General features: G+C 42.4%; 2 protein-coding genes across 5 annotated transcripts in view; both read right to left on the bottom strand.

Moving 5' to 3' along the window:
• The window catches only part of gtf3c3 (general transcription factor IIIC, polypeptide 3), a 66,115-nt gene extending 62,966 nt beyond the window's left edge, over positions 1-3,149 (bottom strand). The window contains exons 1-2 of the mRNA XM_041201147.1: positions 2,971-3,149; positions 340-454 (exon numbers count right to left, since the gene is read on the bottom strand). Of these exons, the coding sequence (XP_041057081.1) occupies positions 340-454; positions 2,971-3,069 (214 nt within the window). The 5' untranslated portion in view covers positions 3,070-3,149. The remainder of the gene's footprint in view (positions 1-339; positions 455-2,970) is intronic.
• Positions 3,150-13,089: 9,940 nt separating this feature from the next.
• pgap1 (post-GPI attachment to proteins inositol deacylase 1) overlaps positions 13,090-26,782 on the bottom strand; it is a 189,151-nt gene continuing 175,458 nt past the window's right edge. Inside the window, exons 27-29 of one of the 4 annotated variants that reach the window (XM_041200459.1) lie at positions 26,124-26,268; positions 14,512-14,652; positions 13,090-13,680 (exon numbers count right to left, since the gene is read on the bottom strand). In XM_041200459.1, the coding sequence (XP_041056393.1) occupies positions 13,495-13,680; positions 14,512-14,652; positions 26,124-26,268 (472 nt within the window). In that variant the 3' untranslated portion in view covers positions 13,090-13,494. Of the gene's footprint in view, positions 13,681-14,511; positions 14,653-24,304; positions 24,381-26,123; positions 26,269-26,782 lie in introns of those variants that run through there. The other 3 variants (XM_041200460.1, XR_005944544.1, XM_041200461.1) reach the window with 3 other exon arrangements.

Below are 26,782 nucleotides of genomic sequence, written 5' to 3' on the forward strand. Positions count from 1 at the left end.
GGCATCCATTTTTATCACTATGCCTCCTTTAAATGCTTTCAGATGATTCTTTGTGCTAAAGCTACTACATTAATGCAAGTTGCTGTTTTAAATGCAAGACATCAGGATGGATATAACCCACATAACATAGGAGTAGAACTTGCTAAATCTGTATTTGGTTTGCCAAATGCTTTATCAATTAGTAATTTACAATGAATAAAATGTTAGCATTTAACTGAATAAGCTAAAATATTTTTAGTTTTCATTCTGTTTACATGCCATCACAGCACCTACAATTGCTTGCCTAGAAGATGGCACTGACAAAAATAAACCCTTTTCTAAATTTGATTAATACTGCACCTGAATCGTCTGCCTGTTGTTTAGTTCGGCTGTGAGAGGCCCTGGAAAGGCCATCCTGATCTTCCACTGCAGTGATTTCTGCTTCATCTTCAGTCACTCCATCACCTATGGCTTCCTTAAAAAAAAAACACTCATTACATGATTGAAATCTTTACGATCCTGTGGGGTTTTGACAGGATGGATGTGGATGGGATGTTTCCTCTTGTGGGAGAATCTAGAACTAGGGGTTGCTTATTTAAGACAGAAGTGAGGGTAATTTTTTTCTCTCAGAGTGTTGTGAGTCTTTGGAACTCTCTTCCTCAAAAGGCGGTCTTTGAATATTTTCAAATCAGAGCTAGAAAGATTCTTGATAAACAAGGGGGTGAAAGGTTGTTGGGGGTCAGCAGGAATGTGGGGTTGAGGTTATAATCAGATCAGCCATAATCTTATTGAATGGCACAGCAAGCTCGAGGGGCCGAGTGGCCTACTCCTGCTCCTAATTCGTATGTTCGTATGATACTCATGGCAAAAATAAACCATATATGAAAGGATGTTAAAATCACACTTATGCATTTTCTATTGCCTATTTATTTTCCTACCTCTGACTATAAAAATTTCACAGTGCAGCCCATCACCAGCAATCTGTAGTATAGTTACCTCAGACTAATGATACCCAATTCAGGTGATCCTGAGCAAAATTTCCATTTACCAAGTCATTTACATTCAGTTACATTTCTGATTCAGCACTAAATGCTTATAACCCAAAAGCAAGCTTTATTCCTATTCCTAAATTCGTAATATTTCATATTGTCCTCCCATCTTCTGTTTTCATCCAAAATACAAGGGACCTCCTTAGTCCAGGAAAAAAAAATCTGTAATAATAAAAAAATATTCCAATAGAGAACCTTTCCTCCTTTTACAGAAGGCTGAAATATCGCACATGCAAGTTCCATTCCATGTCAGACACCAATCCTGCCTTGGAACTATATCACCATTCTTTCACCATCACTGAAAATCCTTGAACTCCCTCCCTAACAGTGCTGTGGGTATACCTACATCAAAAGGACTACAGCGGTTCAAGAAGACAGCTGATCAATCAATAAAAATCTGTCTACAAAGGTGAACCGAAAACATTCTCTCAAAACAATCAGAGTTTCAAATCAACCACTGGTGTGTTTTATATAAAATATATGAATGATCAGTACCCTGATTTCACAATGAGAATCATTAAATTCTTCTTACCCAGGTTACAGGACAAATATTATCTCTACAGTATAGAGGCCCATATTTTTCATTGGCTGCTCTAAACTTTCTTTCTTCCTATGAGGAAAGGCTGGATAGGTTAGGTTTATATTCACTGGAATGTAGAAGAGCAATAGGCGACTTTATTGAAACCTTAAAGATCCTGAAGGGTCTTGACAGGGTGGATATGGAGAGGATGTTTCCTCTTATGGTAGAATCTAGAACTAGGGGTCACTGTCCAAAAATCAGTGGTTGCTCATTTAAGACAGAGATGAGGAGAATCTTTTTTAGTCAAGAGTCTTGAGTCTTTGGAACTCTCTTCCTCAAAAGGGGTGGAAGCAGTCTTTGAATATTTTTAAGTTAGGGCTAGATAGATTCTTGATAAACAAGGGGGTGAAAGGTTAGTAGGAATAGGTGGGAATGTGGGGTTGAGGTTACATTCAGAATGATCTTGTTGAATGGCAAGCAGGCTCGAGGGGCCTACTCCAACTCCTAATTCATGTGTTCGTATGTTGATGCCCATTTAGGCATGCTCATCCATTGTGTCAGTGAGGATGTTTGGTCAATAGATTTTCTTGTTAAGTCTGTGACATTGGGGACTTTGGTCTAAGTGAGTGTGTATCTGATTAATTTAATTTGCATTTTTCACTGGCAGATATACATAGCGAATGTATACCTGGTGATCTTCAGTCACACTGTTTAAATGAGCATGTCACTGTCTGTCTGACAAGGCCACAGTCTGGATAAGTGTTCTGCTGTCCAGACCATATGAGAGGGAATATATGTGTGCACATGTGTAATCAAGAGAAAAATAATTAGTTTGTGGTTGGGCATGGACGAGGGGAGTATGTAAAGTACACATACAAAAACGCGTGCAGTGAGCTGGAGTATCTCGTGGCTGTGGTCTCTGACAGAGGCTTATGTTTGTCAGGTGGTTCTGTCTGTCTCCAGTGCCTCTCGCCACTCCCTAGTAACCTGCTCACCTCTGAATCAGAGGGTTGTGGGTTCAACCCCCACTGCGGCAATTCAAACACATAATCTAAGATGACACTTCAGTGCAGTACTGAAGGATTGTTTAACTCTTGGGGTGCAATAAGACCTTAAACAAGAGATACACCTGCTCCCCTCGGTCCTTTAGGGTGGGACATAAGAGGTCCCGTTATATTATCAAAATGTAAGGGCAGTTCTCTTGGGGCGATGGTTAGCAAAGGACAATGCCTGAAACTTTAACTTGTCATTTCTCTGAATAGGTGCTGTGTCTGACTCGTTAAATCTCTTTGTGGAGAAACTGATCACTTTTCTCACTGCTGTTTCTGGGATCTTGCTGTGCCCGTCCACATCACAAGGATGCTTCAAGTTCCGGGTGACCTGAGAGACTCTCGAGTCCGCGTCTCCCTCCCTCCCTCTCACCCGCTCTAAGGCTTTCCTCTCCTCTCGGAGCCGTTCAAATTCCTCGAATGAGATCTTTCCCTCCAGGTAATCGATGAGCTCGGGACTGAAACCCGACATCTCGCAGCCCGATGGGTTACAGGGTGACACTCGCTCCCTTGGTCCGTTCACATAAACAATCCGGTGGAACTTCGAGCGCCGCGAATCCGTTCCGGGTGCACAGTGACCCTCCAGGCTCTGATCTCTCATCCATCCAATCGATTCAATCTAATCGCTGCATATCTCACAGGGGAGAACTTCATTTGTCAACATCGAAGAAAGTTTGTACATTAATTTATAAATATTCCTTAGCTTTCTTATAAATTAATGTGAGCAGGGCCCGGTTCAACTGTTGACATGATCTTGTTATAATTTATTCTGCAATTTCTTCAAAACTATTAAACTTAACATGTCAAACTGCAAACGTCAGAACTCTGTGTTTAACAGACGAAGTAGGCAAAATCCTTTCTTTAACAAACGGTGATTCGAATGGAATGTGTAGGTGCAATTGAAGGGACTTGTACTATTTATTTTTTTCTCTATGTTTGTTCCTGGGATGTGGACTGAGTGATGCTGGCAACACAGCACTTATTGCCCCTGCCAAAATGTACTCAGGAAAAGAACATCTGAATTTATATTGAGCCTTCCATGATCTCAGGACATCCCAAAGTGCTTGACAGCCAATGAAATACTTTTGAAATGCAGTCAACACATTGGCTCAAGTCAGTGTCAGTGCTGCCCACATATTTGCTGCTGCCAGCATAGATTTCTATGACATGAACTTTTTGCGATTTATTTTTTTAGTTGGACTTCCGATCCCGGCTGCAGCAGAGATGGGTCAGCGCAGCCATTGCTGCAGAAGACTGACTAGTACAGGAGAAGATGGGCAAAGAAAAGACACCTGCTCCCTGGCAGCAGCCTGTGAAATTCATTAACAAAAGGATTTCACTCTCTGGATGTCAGCTGATTTGCGATCACAGAAAGCAGATCTAGTATATTTGTGCTCGATACCCAGGGAGCTCACATGAGTCTTACACTTTGAGTCACACCCATGCGCCAGAAATATTTGAGGGACTTGGGCACGTAGAGGTGGCTCCTCAGTGATAAGGGGACATGGCTAATAATGCCCGTTCATTAGCCACAGAGCGCATCTGAGGAGAAACACAATACTGCAAATTCCACCAGAAGGTCCTTAACAGAGCAAACTATTGGCCTCTTAAAAATGCGTTTCCGATGTTTGGACTGGTCGGGCAGGCCTCTCCGTTACTCACTCCAGACAATGTCATGCAACATCATTGCTGCACCCTGCATAATCTAATGCTGCAAAGGGGGAACGTGTTGACAGAGGGAGACATTTAGGAGCTCGACCTCTCTTCGGATGCAGAGGACTTGGAAGGGGATGAATCTGAAGAGGGCAAGGATTCAAATGACCCATATGAGGGTGTTATTGCACGAGCACAACATGGCAGATTTGCACGTAACAATCTCATGTCTACAAGATTTCAAGAGGAAGAAAGTGAAGCCAAGTTTTCACAATCAAAGTTCTCTTCAGGCTTCAATGCAGGGGACACACAAAACCTTCATTGTCAGCAAAAACATATCAGGAAAGGTCATGAATCTCACAATGATCACAGAAGCAGTATAAGTCATCTTCATAGCTAATGATTGGGTTATTCTTGGAAGGCGCAGTAGCCTTGGGAATATGTGGCTCCTATGGAATGTATTAAGCACTCCACTAGCACACCTCCTTAAACAACTACTACAGTGCAACCAAGTTGTCGACAACTCAGTGGGCATGGAAGCCTTCAAGCTGCTGAAACACCATTGCACACAAGTATGACAGCAGCTTAGCAAAGCAGCTCTAACAGGAAAAGCATTCATCAATGGCTAGCGCTTGACCATCTCAAGAGGGAGCAACATCCCAACAGCACCGTCTCTCCAAACGTTAGCTCTCATGGATGAATAATGCAGAGGCCTCATCTTGCTACTAAGCCCCAATATGCCTTCGGACATCAGGACACGAGTGACCTGTTACTCTACAGCATGCACCCAAAGCTGTGAGTTATACCCACATTGTCCTCAGAGAGAGTGGTTCAGCAGGATCATCATTTGATTATTTACAAACACTCATTAACCTGCATTTTTCAGAAGCCTGTCAAGTCTACATCCTAATCCTGCATTGCCTTGGCATTTGGGGGCGATGTGGCCCAGTCAGTATTGACACAGCAGCCAATGACAGCTTCTTCCCTTCATAGATCCTGCTGAAAACTCAGGACATGAGCCATTCCAGTCATTGACATTGTCTATCTCACAAAGGCCAATCCTTTCCATCTACCCTAAGTCAATGAGTGCACAGTCATGCAGTGAGTTCCATATCGAGTTGTGTACTGTGCCTATAAGGAAAGATTCCATAAAGCACCACTAGGCAGCCATTCAGGAGCAAAGTAAGGTCCTCACAGGTAAGTAGACGGCTTCATCGGGATGAGCGCATACCTCTGACATCACACATTCATTCCCCCCGGCAGACATTTCCAATGTCACCAAGTGGAACCAAATTCCATCGTTCAACATCATGCATGAGCAGAGTGGGAACTAAGAAAGGAACAACATTCTCTTAAACACGGAAATGAAAACAAGCTGCAGGAAGATATGAAAGCCTCTGGTGCCCAACGATAAATGCTACTTTTCTCAAAAATTCACTGCCATAAAATAAACCCCTTTGCAAAATACATTTTAGAGAAAAGATTCTAATGTTGGTCATGACAAATACTTGGTACATCCACAAACTACAAACTTCAGTGCGACAGCAGCAGCATAATCACTAACCTTGATGAGTAATTTTTCTGAGGCTAAATAATATTTGCCTGTGATCCAAGGATCGTGTGTATTGTCCAGCCATTATTTTCACATATAAAGTACCTTTGTTAATGTTGCAGACATAGAAATAAAGGCTAATCAATGTGATGAGATTGAGTGAGAGTTAATGGAACTGAGGATCCAGATGGGAGCTAACTGGGGGGTTGGGGGAGGGGCTGGGTTGAGGGGTGGTTGGTGGGTACATTTTGGACCTTGCATCACATTGATTAGCCATTGAATACCTGAGACTTGGTGAGAGATAAATGCAAACTATATGTACAATGGTGAAGAATATATATGATGAATGAACATCTGTGCAACCATTGTGCATTCAAAACATCTTAATTTTTTTTGTACCCTACCACTACATCCAGGTGCAGCCCCAACATCCACAGCAGAGGTGAATGCAAGCTGATGACTGCTATGCCCTGTTGTCTGAGATGACTTTGGCGGGCATCCTCCAGTGGCCCGAGGCCTGGAGGACCCCAGCCTGATTAGGGTCTCCTGCTCTGGGCAGGTGCACCCTCCTCGGTCTGACCTGCTGGAGTTGATGGGGTCACAGGCAATATCCTGGTTGGATGCCCCCAGGGTGTCTGACTGGTACTCCTCCTCCCTTTGGTTGCCCAAGGGCCCCTCCTTGACTCCTTGAGGAGACGGGCACTGCAGGGAGTTTGAGGTACCCTGATTCCCTCTCACCTAGCCACTACTGGAACACACCTGTGGCTAGAGCAACGGTGTGTAGGTCTGAGCACAAACCCAGCAGAAACTGCAGGACTGTGGTTTCCAAGGCGGCCACCACCCTTCCTGTGGGGACTTCGATGTGCTTGCATGCCGGAGCCACAACATCAGACAGATGTGGATGGACCCCTCCATCCTTCATTCCAGCCTGCTGATGGCATCTGACAATTCTGCCTGTTGTTCCCCTGCCTGTCTCTGCATCTCCAACATTTCTCTCACGGCCGATTCCAGAGGCTCCTTATTGGACTTGGACTCAGCAAGGGCCTCATCTCCAGCAGTCCTCCGAGTGTTGGTGACCTCGGCTGCCATGCCTCCACCTGCTGTGGACCCGTGTTGGGAAGGTGATCACCAGATTGTGAATCTGAACCTACTTTAGAACTAGGTCCCACCGAGGTGTGTGTATGTGAACTGGTGGAGTGTACAAGTGAACTCAGTGACAGATCTTCATCAGATGAGTGTTCAGCATCCTCAACTGAGCTGGTCTGGTGGCTGGGGCGGAGGCCCTTGCTTGAGGACATCCTTGGCCTTTTCTTGCTGGTGACTGGAATAGAGAGAAGAGATAATTAGTGATTGACTAGGCAGGCTCCTACATTATAGGTCACTCAGTCATTGTCTGCATGTGGCCAATGTATACTGGATGGACCCTCACTGGCTTGTTGGGGGAGACCCATCTCGCTTTCTGCACAGGAACAACCTTTACCCTCTACAGCGAGCTCTGCCATCTGTTCCTCATAGAAGGAGAGTGCCCTCAGCTCTGGGGTCCCCCCTCCAGTCTTGGCTCTCTCCCTTCTGTTGTGGGCAATCTTGTCCTGCAGAAAGATAGGTGGATTGACTGTGAGCACTACGGATGAAAGAGCATTTCAGAAGCATGCATGCCTGTTTGTGTGCTGCGCCCTTTGCAGTAAGAGATTAAGACGCTGTTTGTGCAAAAACTTACATGAGATATGAGCTAAAAGTAACTGGCAGACATTCAGTTCTGATGTCCCATCTGCTGGTAGTGTGTGACATCCCTGTGGACTTTAACCCTTAGGCTACCAGATCCCTTATGAGAGTTTGGAGTGAGTAGAAGTTTCACTTACCCTGGCGAAGTGCATTAGATCATTCGTCCTTTTCCTGCTCTGTAGGGTAGTCCTTTTTCATTGCCAACTGCCGTTAACCTCCCTGGTGACCTCTTCCCAGCTGGCATGGTCAGGTGGGAGGACCTCTGGCTCCCATCCTGAGGAAAGAGGACTTGCCGCCTTTCCTGGATGGCCTGAGGGAGAATCTCCAGGGAGACCTCACTGAATCATGGAGTGGAGGGTTTGCTTTTTTTTTGGTGCCACTGAAACATGAAAGACAAAACACACCTGGCCTGCAGAGAGTGAATGTCTGTCTGGGTGCCATTTAAATATGGTGCCAGGACCTTCGCTCCCATGAGGTAAAGGCAGGGCAGACAAGCCCCCACCTGCACCACCATGAGATTCGATGAGTTCCTCACTGATACGTAATTAATGAGCTGAAAGGCAAAAGATCACCTGGATTCATTCGACCCGCCGTCCAGTGGAAATCACACCTACTTTCCCACCTGCCACCGAACTTCCAGAATGGAAAATTCCACCCAAGGTATTTGTTTAGTTACTCCGCTATTTTTCTTATTCCCCATTATAAATTCTCCTGCCTCTGCCTGTATTAGGCCCACAATTTGTCTTTGCTAATCTGCTTCTTTTTATATACCTATAGGAGCTTTTGCACTCCATTTTTATGTTGCTAACTAGTTTACTTTCATATTCTATTACCTCTTTCTTTATCAGTTTCTTGGTCCTCTGCTGAATTCTAAAATGCTCACAATCCTCTGTCTTACTACCTTTTTTGGCAACTTTATAAGCCTCTTCCTTTGATCTAATACAATTTTTAACTCCTCTTTTTAGCCATTGTTGGATCACTTTTCCTGCTGAGTTTTGTGCCTCAAAGGAATGTAAATTTGTTGTAAACCATGTATTAATTCTTTAAATGCCATTTCCTGACTACTATCATACCCTTTAATGTAGTTTCCCAACCTACCACGGCCAATTTGCCCAAGTTTCCTTTGTTTCGATCTAAGATTCTAATTTTGGATTAAATTACATCACTTTCAAACTTAATGTAAAATTCTATGTATCATGGTTACTCTTCCCTAGAGGCTCCTTTACAACAAGATTGTTAATTGGCTCTTTCCCATTGCACAATACCAGATTTAAACTAGTCCGTTCTCTAGTTGGTTCCTCAGCATACTGTTCTAGAAACCCACCTCTAGAAAACCACTATGTGGTGAGTGAGTGAGCTGTTGGGTTGGGTCAGAGGGGTAGTGGTGGGAGAGTCAGGTCAGGGGGATAATTGAGTTGGGTCAGGGTGGTGGTGGGAGATAGGTTCTTGTTAGTTGGGGTTTGTGTCAGGTTGGTCCTTTTGTGGTGGTCAGTTCAGTTACACTGGCTGATTGACAAGTTAGACCAGATATTAACCAGCATAACATTTCCAGAGAAATTATGTAGGTAAGCCCTGCAAAACTAGCCCAAGTCTCTGACACTGAGCTCAGGGTCAGAGAATTTTGTAGTGGGTCCTGGGCAGCAGAAATCAATCCTTCTGAAGTTTCAATTTCCCTGGCAATTACAGCGTATGTGTGTGCGTCAGGACTTTCACAGGATCCTGACATGCAGCTCCCAACTTAACTTCCAATTTTGACAATATGGATACTAGAAGATTTGGGCCATTATCTAATTTGCACACAGCAAACATGCTAGCACAAATAGCAATGAAACAAATGACCAAATAATCTGTTTTAGGTGTTGGTTCAGGGTTAAATGTTGGCCAGGACTCCACGAGTTCTTCCCTTCTCTTCTTTGAATACTGCTGGGGCATCTTTTACATCCATTTCGGAGGATAGATGGGGCCTGGTTTAAAGTCTCATCCAAAAAGATAGTGATAGGCCTTCTTTTTGAACTGCTACAGTCCTAACAGTGATGATGCACCACCAGGTATTAGGTAACCAATTTCAGGATTTAACCTAATGACAATGAAGGAATGCCAATATGCCCATGTTAGGCTAGTGTGTGAATTGGAAGAAATCATGGAGTTTGTGTTCCCATCCTGTAGGGAAAGAAATGCCATTCTTTCCTGGCCTGGCTTACATGTGACTCCAAACCCACAGCAATGTGGCTGACTCTTTACTGCCTGTGAAATCGTCCAGCAAGCCCTTCAATTGTACTGAACAGCTGCAGGGACTGTGTGGTTCAAAAAGGTGGCTCACCATCATCTTCTCAAAGACAATTAGGGATGGGCATAGATGCTGGCCTTGCCAGCGACACTCATATCCCATGAAAGAATAAATAAATAATTGCTGCTCATGCCCTCAGTGGCATAAGTATCACATATGGAGGTGCTGTTGAAGTAACCTTGGTGAGTTTCTGCAGTGCCTCCTGTAGATTGGAAATACTGCAACCACTAAGGGAGTGAACATCAAGTCCTGTTGTAGACGAAGCAGACTGCTATCCTGCTTGGTGTTCAACCCTTTGATTGTTGCTGCACCTGCATTGATTCAGGCCAGTTTGAGTATCCCAGTTCTTGACTTGAAAGATGGTGAAACAGAAGAACAGAATAAAGAGGACAAGGAATAGGCTCTTTGGCCCCTCGAGCCTGTTCTGCCATCCAGTAAGATTATGGCTGATCTGATTATGCTCTCAACTCCATTTTCCTGTCTGTCACCAACATGCTTGACTCTCTAGTAGACCTGGAATCTGTCTAACTCAGCCTTCAATATATTCAATGACCCATCCTCCCCTGCTCGCTGGGGTAGAAGATTCCAAAGATTAATGACCCATTGCGAGAAGAAAAGCCTCATCATCTCTGTCTTACATGGGAGACACCTTATTCTGAAACTGTGCACCCTAGTTCTATATTCGCACACTAGGGAAAATATCTCTCAGCATCTACCTTGTTAAGCCCCCTCAGAATCTTTGATGTTTCAGTAAGATCACTTTTCATTGTTCTAAGCTCCAGCAGGCCCTACATGCTCAACTATTCCTCATAAGACAAACCTTCATCCCAGGAATCAACCTAGTGAAACTTTTCTGAACTGTCTTCAATGGAAGTACATCCCTCCATAAACAAGGAGGACAAAACTGTACTCAATACTCAAGGTGTGGTCTCATCAATGTTCCGTACAGTTGTAACAAGACTTTCCTACTTTCATACTCCATTCTCCTTGAAATAAAGGTCAACATTCCATTTGACTTCCTAATCACTTGCTGCACCTGCAATGCTATCATTTTTGTGATTCATGTACGAGGACACCCAGATCCCTCTGTACTGTCTCAATTTATATAATATTCTGCATTTCTATTCTCCCTCCCAAATTGGACAACTTCACATTTTCCTGCATTATACACCATCAGTCAAATTTTTGCCAACTCACTTAACCTACCTATATCCCTTTGTGTCCTCCTCACAACTTGCTCTCCTACCTATTTTTGCATCACAGCAAATATGGCTACAATGTCCCTTCACTAAGCCATTAATATAGATTGTAAAGAGTTGATCCCTGTGGCACTCCACCAGTTACAGTTTGCCAATCTGGAAAGTACCTTTTTATCCCAACTCTCTGTTTTCTGTTTATTAGCCAAACCTCTATCCATGCTAATATATTACACAAAAACTCATGGCGTTGTGTGTAATTTTTTTTATTTGTCCATGGGATGTGAGTGTTGCTAGCCAGGTCAGCATTTATTGTCCATCCCTAATTGCCCTCATTGCTGTTGGCATGGAGTCACATGTAAGCCAGACCAAACAAGTAACCTATTGTATGGCACGTTATCGAATGCCTTTTGGAAATCCAAATACATTATATCTCTTGGTTCCCTTTTATCCACAGTGCTTGTTACATCCTCAAAGAACTATTTGTCCTGGTCCTGTGGGGGGCAGGAGATCCTCAAGGACCCTCCAGAAAAGAGTGGAAGCAGGTGGCCAGGAAGGTGAACTCTCAGAGCCTGGACTGAGGACCTGGCAGTGATGGCACAAGAAGTCTCATGACTTCATACATTTGGTCAATGAGTGAATGCATCTTCAGATCACATTTCCTGCAACATCAACTTCCACTCTGCTTAATGCATCATGCCCAACAGTCCCCAGCAGCACTCACAGACACTCCAGATTCATGCGTAACTTCCAGATACTCCAGCTCATCTTTACACATGTATCAACGCTGCCAGTCTCACCCACCCCTCACTTCCTCAAGTTATTCAGCTATGGCAGGCACATCACCCAATACAGTGTTACACTATAAGAGACGTTATGCCCTCTCTCTTGCAGAACAAGGTGGAACACAGTAGAAAGGAGCAGAGCAGAATTGATGCAGACAAGGACATCTGCATCTTCTGAGTGCTATGGAGGAGATATCTCTCAGAATCATGAGCCTGAGGCAGACCCTGTGGCAATTGGAATAATTGAGAACATTGAAGATGTATAATATACAATATTATAAACCATTGCATTTGCACTCTAACCTGGAAACGGTTGACAATTTGTTAATTGTGTTTATTTAGAAATAAAATAGGTAACTAAAGTACTATGGATTCCTTTCACACATCTTCCCCCCACCACCCCCTCCCCCAACTAATAAAAGTACTTAAAAAGAATAATAGGACTTAGGAGTAGGCCATTTAGCCCTTTGAACCTGCTCCATCATTCAATAAGATCACAGCTGATCTGGTTGTGTCTCAAATCCATTTTGCCATCTGCTCTCCATAACCCTTGACTCCCTTTGTCTATCAAAAATCTGTCTAACTCTGCCTTGAATAAAATCAATGACCCAGCCTCCACTGCTTTCTGAGGAAGAGAATTCCCCGGGTGAGCAAAAAACATTCTCCTCATCTCCTTCTTAAATGGTAGACCTGATCCTTAAACTATATCCATTGGCTTAGTCTCTCCTACAAGTGGAAACTTCCTCCTGGTATCTACCCTATCGAATCCCCTCAGGATCTTATGCGTTTCAATTCTAAACTTCAATGGGTATAGGCCCAACCTGTTCAACCTTTCTTCATAAGATAAACCAGCAATGAGTAAGTGAACCTTTACTTATTTCAGTTGACTTTATTACAGATCATAGAATCATTAGACAGTCATGGATTTGGAAGGCGATTTAGCCCATTTGGATTGATTCATTGAGACCCAAAAGCCCTGCTGCCTTGAAACATCCAATTGGTTCTTAAAAGATTCAAGGATTTTCACCACCATTACTTCAATCAGGAGCCCCTTCATTCTTATTTTCGGTGAATACTTTTACTAATATCAATCTTTCCATTTAATAATTTGAACCTGTTCGAAACTGACAATGTGTAATCTCTCAATATATGTTGATATCATCATTAAATTCCCCACCAAGATATTTGAACAGCTTGGGTCTGTTGCCAATATTTTACGCGTTGTTTCTTGGGAACACAAGCCAGTATAATGCAACGAAACAGAAGAGAGACCAAGAAAGAGAAAGGACAAATTTGGTATGATTTTACATCTTTATTTACATTGCCCTGGTTTTGCTTAGCATCTATTTACAGCCGGACAAATAAAACTCTGGCCTTCGTTGCACTGAAATGTCACAATGAAAGGATGCAAACTTTGTATAATGTGGCCCTTTCAAGGAAAATAAAGAGGCATAAGTTGAAGCAAAATAGCATCTAAACATAGAAATGACCACCTCTAGTTGAGCGCTTGGTAGGTGAAGAAGGACCATCAAGCACTACACGATAAGCTTAAGGTAATGTAAATAAAAAATATTGAAACATAAGGAAAAGACGACAAGTGACGACGTAACGTGAAGGAAATTGTGGCTTTAGTGAGTTGATTCACGATTAATTCTAGGCTACTGCTGAGATAATCAAATAATTTTATCAGATGTCATTATAGTCATCCTTTCAAGAATGCTGCAAAGGAATCTTTCTGGCCTTCATAGTCTGAAAAGGCAGATGCGACGTGGTCCGGGTAAAGAGCGGCTGTTGCGAATGGTCTCCTATTGTCCATCCTTAGAGATTTCGAGATTTTCCCAACATCAAACCCTCTCCCGGAAAAATAAGCTTGAAGTGTTCTGAAAAACTAGAGAGAACAAAACCAAAGCTCCACTTTAAGTTAATTAATGTCCACGTATTTGCAGGCTGTTTTATTATTAACTGTATGTTTGAGCTTAATCCAATTGCAGTACAACGAGGTAGGTGAGCTACACTTCTCGCATATCAGATAGGAGACTGGTAGCGATGTCTTTATAGCAGGTCTATTGTGTACATGGTATCTGGATGATCCCAATGCATATTTACCACCTTAACACAGATAACTCAAGGTCCAGCCTTTGTAAAAATAAAAAAAGTCACAGAATTGTGTTGTAACAGAAATATTCTCCCTCTGGCATACTGCCATTGCGTAAGAATGACAACAGCCGATCTACCTCAGTCGGATCAGTGAATCTTAATCCTATTGGGATAATTTAATCAGTGAATCTATACAACACAGATTGCCTCCCACAAACTGAAGATTTAGCTTCTCCTATTTAGTAGGAGGCGCTTCATCAGGTGACAAGTTTCAGAATCTTTCATATTGACACATTAGAGCTATCAAAGTAAACACCTCTGTGTATGTATTAGATAAATACTAGCCGTTTCTTTCCTCGACAATACAGGTAGACATACCTTACTAAAAACGGCAATTCAGTTAACAAATTAAAATCTTAAACATAATTCGACAGTAAAATACTTTGCCGGACAACATCTGAATACATTCCCAGTCTTAGTAACAAAAGTTATTTTAATCCAACAAAATAGACCACCATGAATCAGACCAAAAGAGAGCGAACTAACATAACAGACACTTGCATTTTACCGAGCCGAGAAACAGACCTAGGTTGATTGAACTCATGCAAAACTAAACTCTTACCAGCTCCCTGTTTCTTGGGTTTTCCAAAGATTTCCAGGCATCTTTAGACTCCAAGGGAATTGTATGGGCTAAAGTCACGAGGGAGATACTTAGGCATAAAGTAAAAGCCTGCACTTTGAGCATGGTAGTGCGTGGATGCCACTGGAGAAAAATCAGAAGGGTTTATATCGTACACGTTTCAAACAAAATAGATATATACGAGGCTGGAAGATCTTTATACTCACGGAATATCTTTACGCTCAAGACGAGAATTGAGTTAGCGCTGTGCAGCTTGGAAATGCCTCTGACAGTACTGCAGCTAGTTCCATTTTATAGCCGTGGTAGTTGTGTGGGTGTCAGTGACGTTAGCAGAGTGTACCAGAGTAATAATATTTCAATGGGTTTGATAAACTCGAGGGGATAAACTAACCCCAATTTCATTCAAAACGGAAATAATTATGTATCTGCATAAAATATGATCCTTAACCACATTGATCCAGATGGGAGGTTCTCGAACCTGAAATTTAGCGCCTGTTTAATAGCTATTTCCAAACTTTGGCAACATTTGATAAAATCTACAGGCTAAACCGGAGTCAGCTTAACCCAATGATATCACCTCCGAGTCAGAAAGTCGTGGATCAGGTCTCGGTGCAAGATGTGGTTACATAATCGATAAAAAAATATAGGCTACTTGAGTTGTGAAGGCATTGCCTTTCAGATAAGACATTAAAAGGAGACCCTGTCTGGATGAAATGTTGACATCCCGTAGCACCGTCTTTTAAAGAGCATCATGTGTTTCTCAAACAACGTCCCGAAAACAGGTGAATCCTCTCTTAACCATAAACATTACATTTCAAAATGGACCGTGAAGTCCTGAAGATCTGAAACGTGCTTTATAAATGCAAGTTTTTAATTTCTGGTAACTTCAAACCTGAGTTTCAGGTTTTAAATCTGAAGGAAGCCACAGTTCAAGGGGTTAACCAGATCACCCAGGCGCTTGGGAAATGTATTTTGCAGAATTAAGGTTGTTGGTTTCACTGCAGTCTAGGATTGTCGTGTACGCTTTGGGAATTCAAACGGAGGTGGAGAGGGCTTCCCGAGAAGAGACCTCAAACCTCTGCGCTTTCGTGGGCTGGGCATTTTTCTGAGTGTCACTGTTTCCCAGTTCAGTTGTACACCCAGCTGGACTTCGCAACGACTGTAAGGTAGAAGCACAAATGCAGTCACACTCTCAAGTCAAAACATTATTAGACTGCGCTTTGGAAACCGTGGTGAAAACGGCATGTGATTGAGTTACTGGCCGCATTCTTGACTTTTTTTTTGTCTCCACATAGACCCATTCTGAAAATTGATTCCCAAGGCTCTTCCTTAACGCAAGTTTGATTAGCGAGGTTTATCTATTCATGTCGCCATTTAAAAAGTTAGTATCCTCCCTAAAACCGACACTAATCTCTGCCAAAGCTGATTTTTCTTCTTGAGGTACCATTTCATAAGACCTTGAGTGAAAATAAAGGAACCGAACTGCACCTTTCTTGCCTTTTCTTTTGTAGCCGCACCAACGATTACCGTTATACACTAGAGCAGATTGAGCTATTCACCCCTATGGGAGAGGTTCATCACTTCTTATTTCGTCAGCCCGCAGTTCTCCCTCACCCCATTCATTTTAATGTGCAAGCAAGTCGTGGGTGGCCAGCGCGGCAACCGATATCCCAAGCCATATGTTGTGTTTTGCCAGAACTGCAAGTAGAACGATTCTACATATCCCAGTGTCCTGAATGGCCGTGCTAATGGTGGCACTTTCTGTGGGCTCGAACAATTCTCACCTTCTCATTTGAAATTTGCATTTAGCTAATGAAAAGTTACACAGCATCAACTAGAATGCAGTGCCGCATAAGCTGCGGAAATAACAGAATAATTTTGGTTTACGGTGCATTTGTTTGTGATGGTCCGAACTGAGACAAGAGATTCTTGACAGGTTGACAGTGGTGCTTGAGCAAGTTTGAGGAGCTCAATAAAAATAACAGGAAGGGGAATTTCTGCATCTTTTCTGTCCACAGAGTCTATAGAAATGCCGATAAGCAAAATAGCAAGTCATTTCTAGGAGAGATCTCAACGCTAAACCGATTGGATGATGTTTGTTTCTTTTTCTCCATTTTCCACACCGATTGAGTCGTTCTGTATTAATATATTTGACTTGCATCAATAATAGTCAGAAATGATCGCTTCGGGATACGCTAAAGCTCCAAACTGCATGTTAAGACCTGGTTAATCTTCCAGGAATTCTGCAGAAAAAAATACATTTCGACATTGCACTTGAGATAGATGGACCCATTAGAAAACCCGCTTGCCGGGTCGAAGTCCTTTCCCTTGTTTTGGTGAATACCTGCTTTAATGATCATCTGCTTGTAACTATTACTTGTTTACGCTGTATCAGGTGCTATTTTATTTGCAGGACCGAACAGTGACTTATAAAACCCGTCCAGCCCACCTGATATCAAAGTTTTCTCTTGTTTTTCAGGTTCCTCCTAATCGTCAGTGAATGGTTAATTCTCTGTCTGACATCAAGAGCACAATGGGAATTTTAGGCGGTGGAGCGCCGAGGTTTAATGTTGCTCACAGACAGAATGTATTCATGTGTGTGCCGACAAGCAAAATGGATGAAAAAAGTAAATTGATTTTCCTGCTTAAAGAAACATTTGGAAACTGCGATTGGAGGGAAAAATAGCTATCACAAATAAATTGCTTCAGAAATCGGGCTTCAAGTGCTAATATAGAACATGCTGTTGGGAATCTGAACACTGACTCTGTTCCTTGGGTGTGCCCAGTGTTCAGTTTTTAAATACACTTATTAAGAAGTCACTTCTTCAGGTAAGTCTATGGGAAAGATCCCATTCAGAACCAGGGCCAGTGCTCACGGCCCGGCTCAATCCGCAACACTGCAAAACATTACAATTGAAATCGTACCAAAGCAAAGCCTTCTAAACAAGCCAATGGATGAATATACCTTGAGCTCGCATTCATAAATCGAAACGCGTAATTTCAAAAGAATGTATTGTTATAAATGAGCGACTCAAAAGATTAGACAATCAGAAAGGAGCTTCCGATCGCAATGCAACCCTAATCTTATCTGGTGGGGTTGTTTGTTTCCAGTTGGCTGTGTTGTTCCATTACTGCCAGAACTTCCCACAAATACCTCTTAATGTTAAACTGATTTTAGTGGATGGGTCTCATTCACAAGTTGAGGAACCCACTCCCCCTCGGTGTTCTCTCTGGCCGCTATTGTGAGCGGCAGTAAAGGCAAGTTTGGGAACACGGGGAAATAGAAAAAGGTGTCATTGAACCGCACGGACAAATCAGGCGGTGCGAGAGGAACCATGTCCGCATGGTTGTGCTTTTGTCCCCACAGGCGGCGCAACATGTTCGACATTGAATTTCGAACTTCCCTCCAGCTAAGGCACAAGGACTGGCGAAACCTGCAATTCTGCATTCAGAACCGAAAATGCTGTAAGTACTCAGCAGGCCTGGCAGCAGATCATCGACGTGAAATGTTAATTCTATTCCTCTCTCAACTCTTACTGCTTAACCTGCTGAATATTTCCAACATTTTCTGTTTTCAACGCAGAATCCCGACATTCGCAGTACTTCGCTCATGCAAAATGCAACCAGGCTTGTCATTCAGCGCTCTGAAATGGTGTTAATTCCTCCAGATAGCCATTTAACATGTTCAATTTTAATCCATAACTTATTTGTAACAAAATATTTGCGTGATATCTAACAGTGCTTCCCGTCTCTGATCACCATTCGAGGGCATTATCATCACTGAATTCTCCACGATCGACACCTTGGGGGAGTTACCATTGGCCAGAAACTTAACAGGAGGAGCCACAAAAATACTGTGTCCAAGAGCAGGTCAAAGACTGGGAATTCTGCAGCAAGTAATGCAGCTCCAACAACATTCAAGAAGCTCAACATCATCGAGGACTGGCTAGTCCAACCTTTTCCAGCTGGGGTACCACATTTCAATTTTTTTCTCACTGAAGGGGCCAATAATCAAATTTCATTTATATAAGGTTTCACACAACATCAAACATGATTTTAAAAAATCAATGTCAAAGCAATAAATTGATGATTTCAAAAAAGAAATAAAAATTAAAACAAATAAATTAATAAAAATGACTATTAAAAAGTGCCAAGCAGCAGAGTTCACCAATAAACCTTTTTTGCCTTTTCACTAAAGAAGCAGAGTTAGTAAGAGACTGACGAGGCCCCACGTCCTGGTCACCAGGGAAGGGATGAGGACCGGGCCTGAGCTAAGGAGTTGGTTTTAAATAACACTGACCTTACATTCACCTCTGGTTGCACACACACTGTGCTGGCTTCGGCGGAATTCATACAGAAGCAATGGTCTGAAGCCTAGGTTTCCCTTCTCTCCTGGCCTGTTTTGTGGATAGATTTTTGGGGAGGGAGTGAGTCTCGGGATTCTCGTTCTCACACACATGCACACACATACATTCACGCAGACACACACACACAGACTGAATCACGTACACACACATACACAGATTCACTGACACACATTGACTCGTACATACAAACTCACATACACACAGACACACACATAGACAAACACAGATTCACACACGCACAGACTCACACACACACACACAGACTCACTCTCACACAGATTTGCTCAAATGCAGACACACAATTTCACACACACACGGACTCACACACATAGACACACACACACAAACTCACATATACACAAACTCACACATGCAGACACACGCATTCACACACACACGCACAGACACACACACACTCGCTCACATGCAGAGTCACACACACAGACTCATACAACGTGCACAGGCTCACACATACAATTTTACACACACAGACTCACATGTGCACAGACTCACACACATACACACACACAGACTCACTCTCACACACAGACTCACACATGTACACATAGACTCACTCCCCACTCAGGCCCACGAAGCTTGGACACTTTACCTCAAGAGGAATCAACTAGGATATGGCAATCAGGCCCACCTTCCATTTGGTCTCCACCTGCTCTGCAGAGCATGTCGCTGCTTCCTGTTCAATTGATCTTCCCGGCCTCCACCTGCTCCTGGGCCTTCCCGACTTCCACCATTCCGCAGACCTTCCTGACTTCCTCCTGATTGCTGAACACTTGTTGCTTCCTGCTTGTCACCCTTTTCACCGCCCCTCTGCTGAACCCTTGCTTGCTTCCCTTGCTTGGAACAGGCTGCAGAGTGACCAGCACCATCAGGAAGCAGCATGATTTTGTCTCATGTTCTCAGCCAGCTCAGCCTGTGTGTATTTGCAGATTTTGATATTTTGTTTGAGTTATGTGACTCTATTTTTCTTCACGGCCTCCCCACCCCGCTCCTCCATCTTGATCCTGTGCTCCTTCAGGGGGCGGTGTCTGGGCAGGAGGGCAAGAGAGAGCACACACTCTGAAAACAAAGGGACAGCCACTCACCTTCACAGTGCTCGCTGCCCCTCTAATCAGAGATTGATTTTCTCCCAAATTTTCTGCTGATAGGCTCGCCTTACCTGTTGTTACTTCAACTTAGCTATAGTTTGAACAGAGTCCGCAGGCCGGGTTATGGTTCGTGGACCGGGCATTGAACAAGGCTGATCTAGGACACAAGCAACTCATTTGATTGGAACCCCTTCCATCACCTTAAGCATTCACTGCACCCACCACTGATTCATTGCAGCTTCAGCGTGTAAACTCTAAAAGATGCACTCAGCGACACACCAAGGCTTCTGTACCAGTACCTTTCAAAGCCATGTTCTCTACAGCCTAGAAGAACAGCGCTGTAGGCATATGGAAACACGACCACCACCTGCATGTTCCTCTCCAAATCACGCGCCATCCTGACTTGGAAATATATCACTTTCCCTTCACTATTGTTAGGTTAAAATCCTGGAAATCTCTACCTAACTGTACTGTGGGAGTTCCTTCATCATGTGGGCTGCCATGGTTCAGGAAGGTGGCCCACCAATAGCTTTTCAAGGGCAATAACGGACGAGCAATAATACTGGCCTCGCCAGCAATGCCTACATCACATGAATAATTTTATTGTACTAGCTGAGTTTAGAAGTGCTTGTGAATAAATACAATAGAGATTATTATTATTAAACAGCAATAAATACAATCTTTATGTTCTTCCTATAGTTGTTTATTTTGTAAGGAACTCTGCAGAAACCTTTTATAACATTGGCACTTGCCATTGTTTCAAACCAGGTTTATGGGAAAACTCCACATAGGTAGGGGATAAGGTTATGGAAAAGATAGTACACATTAATTTAATATGGGGATCTCCAATGGTTTGGCAAATTCCTATAAAAATGGAGGACTATCACTTCAGGTGCATAGGAAGTGGCGATTATAATTTGTCTTGGAACAAATACATTTCTAAGGTTATATTTATTGGAAAGTTTCAATCACTTATCTCAAATTCAAAACTGAGAGGTAACTGGATATTTTACAGGTGCCAGATATAAAGGTAAATTATTTGGATACTCTTTATTCCCGGGAAAGAACCTAGTGCAGTATTGAAAAACTCAGAATTTTGTTAATATTATAATCAAGTTTAAAATCTATTCATTCTAAGCGTAAAATCTAATTGTAATTTTGTCTCTAATGAAAATAGGGACTAATGGTACAAATGAAAGTATCTCCATTATTTTAAGGAAGAGTTAACTCAAGAAATGAGAACCAGCATTGTAAAATGTACATTTATTATAGCAGATGCCACATTTTCAATATGTTCCAAAGCATTTCAAAATCGATAAATTACTTTTGAAATGCAGTTACTGTTTTGTGGTTTATTTTGTGGCCTAATCTATACTGGAAAGGTTTTCCTCTACTCATGAGTGACTTAGATCTGACTCAGATAGGTTTCTTCAAGACTGCTTCACTTACTCTATATGCATGATAAGTTATGGGGTAAGTACAGCTCTCTTGTTTACAGACCACTCCACCTTTCTCATAGACTATCTAGCACATGACTGATGATGTCATTGTTACATGATACACGATAGTTATGGTAATGATACCTCATTACCATAACTATTAACCCATTATGCTACATCTCCCGCAAGAATAATCTCAACTTTTTAATAACAATATTAAACTATTTCTTAAACTATTTACATTACTCTTTTGAACTTGTGTAACCTCCTTTAAAGTTACAGATTCTATCTAACTCCTACTCTTAATCTTCACCACCCACCCCGCCCCCAAGCCACTGTTATAAAGGATTCAAACTCCCACAGTGTTCTCGGCTCTTTGGGAGGGCGTTGTGGACAAGTATGGCTGCTCATCTTTTCCCTGGAAGACAACAACATCGGTGAAGTTGTACAGCAGCTTTCCATGACTGCTGGTAACTGATGTGTGACCTCCACAATGACTGATCTGTAAGGATTGAGAAAGCTTTTCAAAGAAAGACTGAACCAAGAGAGAAGACTTCAGGACATAAACAATCACACCTCTCTAGAACAGGTAGAGGACAGACTCGCACACGCGCAGGAATCTTCTGCTTCCTCTTAGCACACTGGAGAAAGGCTTGAGAAAATGAAGTATCTTCAACTCCAATGAAGAATTGCACAGTTGTATCTTTCACTGCTACATTGAGGATGAAAAGGATATTCAATATCTGAGATTTGAATAAATCTGGGCAAAGAAGAATGATAAAATTCTTGTAGACATTGCAGAAAATGAAGAAGATATGACTTCCTTACTACACTTAGGGAACTATTTTCACTTTCTGTAGGTGGTGGTAACATTGCCAACTTGTTTCCAGGCAAGGCTGCTCCACTGTAGGCAATGGGGTGACTGTGTCAGCACGAGAAGATAAGACAACATGACATTCAGCAATGGAATATTCTTGGATAGGACTCTTCAACTGTAGCAACTCCATAGTTTTGGCCTTTACTTCTGCGCTGAGCACTTTAGTGGAAGGAAGATTTTCTGATGAGATTGAAGTGTGGGCGTCAATTTACTTTAACCCAAACTGATAGGCCCTACTAACACTGACAGTGTGATCCACTATGGAATCATAATGTTCTCCCTGTACAACTCTCTATGGTTATCCAGTGATAAAGAGTGCATCTCATTGGTGGGTTCAGTGAGATAAATATACAAATTCTGCTTTTTGGCAACAAACACAGCTGACTCCTCAAAAGAAACAACAGAGGTTTCAAATGTTTCAGCAGTAGATTCAAACAGCGTATCAATCTCTAGGACCACGTCTTCCAACAGATCACTCGTTACTACAACAGCTCCTTTTTCATAACCTTCTTCAGCAAAGAGCCAAGCTAGTTCTAGGAGGTCCTCTTGCGGATGGTCACCATCTGCTGCAGTACCTTATGTTTCCATACATTCCGGCCTATCTTCAAAAAGAACCATGAGATCTACAATCTCAATCTCATCTCTGGAACAGCAGATGGTGGATCTGTGATAGGGAATGATCCACCGCTCAATGAATAAAGCTCATCAGCTGCTGCTGAATGGAAAGTCGTCTGTTCTGCACCTGACTCTGGAGATTCCGCCATGAAAGGTAACCAGCTGTCCCGCTGTAGGACTTCATTTACTGTTTCCAGAATGCCCGGTTGTACACATACATCTCCGCTTAGTAAAGATATGCTTTGATTGTAGATTAAATAGAGGCTGGCAACAATCTGGTAACCTTTGTGGCGAAGGGTGGTAGTTATCTGACCTTTTATCCAAAGGTCTGTACTATCTGGACCTTGCACTTTAATACTTGATGGCTGGGTGTGTACTGTTTTGCGCTGTTCCAAATGATCAGCCAGTATTGTAACACCAGCTCTGGTGTCAAGCTTGAAGTTGGTTTTAAAGCCTTTAATTTCCAAAGTGACTTGTTCATGATCCTTTACTTGTCCTAGGAAATCTGTAACCTCATTTCTTCCCTTATTCTCAATTTCTTGAATTGTCTGCATTACATAGACAATCTCTTATTTCATCCTTTAATGAAACTTTTAGATTTACAGAACTGCTTAAAGTGTCCTGTCTTTCCACAATGTAAAGATAGTTCCAATGTTTTGGAACAAGGTTGCCCCTGCTGGGCAATCTTGACTTCTATGTTGCTTTTTAGTGCCATAATGTGCGTATCTCAAGATGACTGTTGCAGGTTTTCCCACCCTTTCATCCATTTTTGCAGGCTTTCAAGTGGGCGCAGCTACTGCCTTTGGGCCTACTCAACTAACAAACTCAACTGAAGCCTTGGTATCGAGACGGATAATAGCCCAATTTTGCTCTCTATGTTCAGCCTGCCTCTTGTATTGAACCACTTGATCGAGTGTTGGATCATCTTTTGCTTTTAAAAAATCTGATAGCTTTTTGTTGCGGACTCTGATGATAATGTGGTCACGGTCAAGTTCATCTTTCAATGCACCATACCCACAACAACTGGCTAGTCTATACAGGTCTGTAAGAAACAATTTGACAGATTCCCCTGGCCTTGAGGATCTCTGAAACATGCACGCTTGATTATGAGGTTCTGTTTTGGGCTGAAGGATGCATCAAAGGATTTTAGGATGCTTCTTCTCACTGTCTCAGGAGGACATTGTTGGCCCCATTGTGTGGAGGAATGAACTAGCCTGGTCCTTCTACTCTTTGGCATTCAAACCCAATGCTGCTCAATTCCTCAGCAAGTGTTTATTCCACAACTTCTAATGCTGGCCTCTCTGGATCTTCGAGGTTTTCAAATGACTGCAAAGGGACAGTGACTGGTGCTGACATGGCTACTGATTCTCAGTGTGCCTCTCCCCAAGGTAGGTCTTCAGATTCTTCCTTTGAAGATGACCTCTTTCAATTTCTCCCCATGGGTGTTCTGTCAATGGCAGTAAATCATTGTTAAGTTGGTGTTACCATGTTTTGTGGTTTATCTTGTGGCCTAATCTATACTGGGAAGGTTTCCCTCTACTCATGAGGGACTTAGATCTGACTCAGGTAATTTTCTTCAAAACAACTTTATCTACACGAGGTAAGCACATCTCTCTTGTGTACAGCTATTCCATCTCTCTGAAAGGGTTTCTAGCATATGAGTGCTGATGACACTGTTACATCATGATTCATATCACTATCTCATTACCCCATAACTATAACCCATTATTCTACAGCCACGGCTATGTAAATGCATGTGGCAGTCAATTTGCACAATACAAGGTTTATGCTGGGTGATATTTAAATTTAGCTGTTCAGGAGAAATTATTGCAGTATATAAACCAGGATATCTTTTTTTTATTTTGTGGCCACATATATGCACACAATGGAGCATCAAGCAACATTTAAGTTTTAAAATCAAATTTCCAATAATTTGCTTATAAGTAACAGAGGGTTGTTTGGTTGTTGTGTATAAGGACTTTCAAAAGACATTGGATTAGGTATCACTTAATAGACTAGTTAGCAAAATTTAAGAGCCATTGGATTATAGGGACAGTGGCAGTTTGGATAAGGGACAGAAAGCAGAGGGGAATGCTTATTTTTTAAACTGGAACAAAATTTACAGCGATATTTTCCAGGAGTCAGTATTAGGACCATTTCTCTTTTTGAAAGCTATTAATTACCTTAACTTGAGTACACAGGGCATAATTTCAAAGTCTCAAAATTAGGCAAGATGGTTGTGCAGTGGTAATGTCACTGGACTAGTAATCCCAAGGCCCAAGCTAATGCTCTGGGTACATGATTCAAATCCCACTATGTCAGCTGGTAGAATTTAAATTCAATTAATAAATCTGAAATATAAAGCTGTCTCAGTATTGGTGGCCATGACAACTACCATTGATTGTCATAAAACCCATATGGTTCACTAATGTCTTTCAGGGAAAGAAATCTGCTGTCCTTACCTGGTCTGGCCTAGATGTGACTCCAGACCCCCAGCAATGTTCTTAACTCTTAGCTACCCTCTGAAATGGTTTAGCAAGACACTCAGTTCAAGAACAATTAGGGATGGGCAACAAATGCTGTCCTTGCCATTGACATCTACATCTCATGAAAGGATAAAGAAAAATAAATGAAATAAAACTTGAAATGTTAACTATGAGGAGGGTAGTGCCATGCCCAGTAAAGGCATGTACTAGCTGTAATGTTTAAAACATGAACTGTAATCAGTCTGGAATCTTCTGGAACTGATTTTTCTTTTAAAAATGGACATTGAAATGCTGCAAAGGATGGTCGTTGAGAGTCACCTGACTTGGTGTGAGGTTTCATACTACCACACTGTCTCAAAAAGACAGAAACATTCCAGACTAAGAGATGCCACTATTCATTTCCTGAAACCATCCAAAAGGTGTTTCCTGACCTGAATGGGTCATTCTGAAACCAAGATGGTGATTGTCTCAAATCTCCAGGCTGAATGTCTGGAAACAATAGCTCGGGTTGTGGCTCATCCATTGAAACACATCGTATTTGGAAAAGGGGACTGTGAGAAATTATAGGGTATGGCAGCTATGGTCTCTCTTTTAATTTATGAGTGTTGTCTGCAAGGCTCAACTGCAGTAACAGCAGCAGCAGAAAGGGCAGCAACACCTATGCCTTTAGAACTGGATACGGTATCATCATAAGGTCTCCAAACCTGTTCCTTTTTAAGTCCACAATACATCCTCCTGGTAACAAGACTACAAGATCTGCTGGAAGTCCATCTCTTCATGTGTATCCTGCATGGAGCTACAGAAAAGGTACGGTGCAGAAAGAGGCCATTCAGCCCATCGTATGTGTGCCTGCCAAAAAGAGAAAAAATAAACTAGCTGCTCATTTTAATACCACTTTCCAGCACCTGGTCCATAGCCTTGCAGGTTACAGCACTTTAGATGCAGATCCAGGTCCCTTTTAAATGAGTTGAGCATTTCCGCCGCAACCACCAACTTAGGCAGTGAATTCCAGATGCCACCTCTGGGAGAAAAAGTTTTTCCTCATGTCCCCTAAGTCTCTGCCCCCTGGTAAATGACCTCTGAGCTGGGGGAAACAAGTCTTTCCTGCCTACCCTATCTAGGCTCCTCATAATTTTGTACACCTCAGTTAGTTCACCCTTTGCTTCCTTTGTTCTGAGCCTATCCAATCTCTCTTCATTGCTGCAATTTTCAAGCCTTGGCAACATTCTTGTAAATCACCTCTGCACTTTCTCCAAAGCAATTATGTCCTTCCTGTAATGTGGTGACCAGAACTGTACACAAAATTCCAGCTGTGGCCTAACCAGCATTATATACAGTTCCATCATTACATCCCTGCTTTTGT

This window comes from Carcharodon carcharias, chromosome 12, assembly GCF_017639515.1.
Source record: "Carcharodon carcharias isolate sCarCar2 chromosome 12, sCarCar2.pri, whole genome shotgun sequence".
NCBI lineage: Eukaryota > Metazoa > Chordata > Chondrichthyes > Lamniformes > Lamnidae > Carcharodon > Carcharodon carcharias.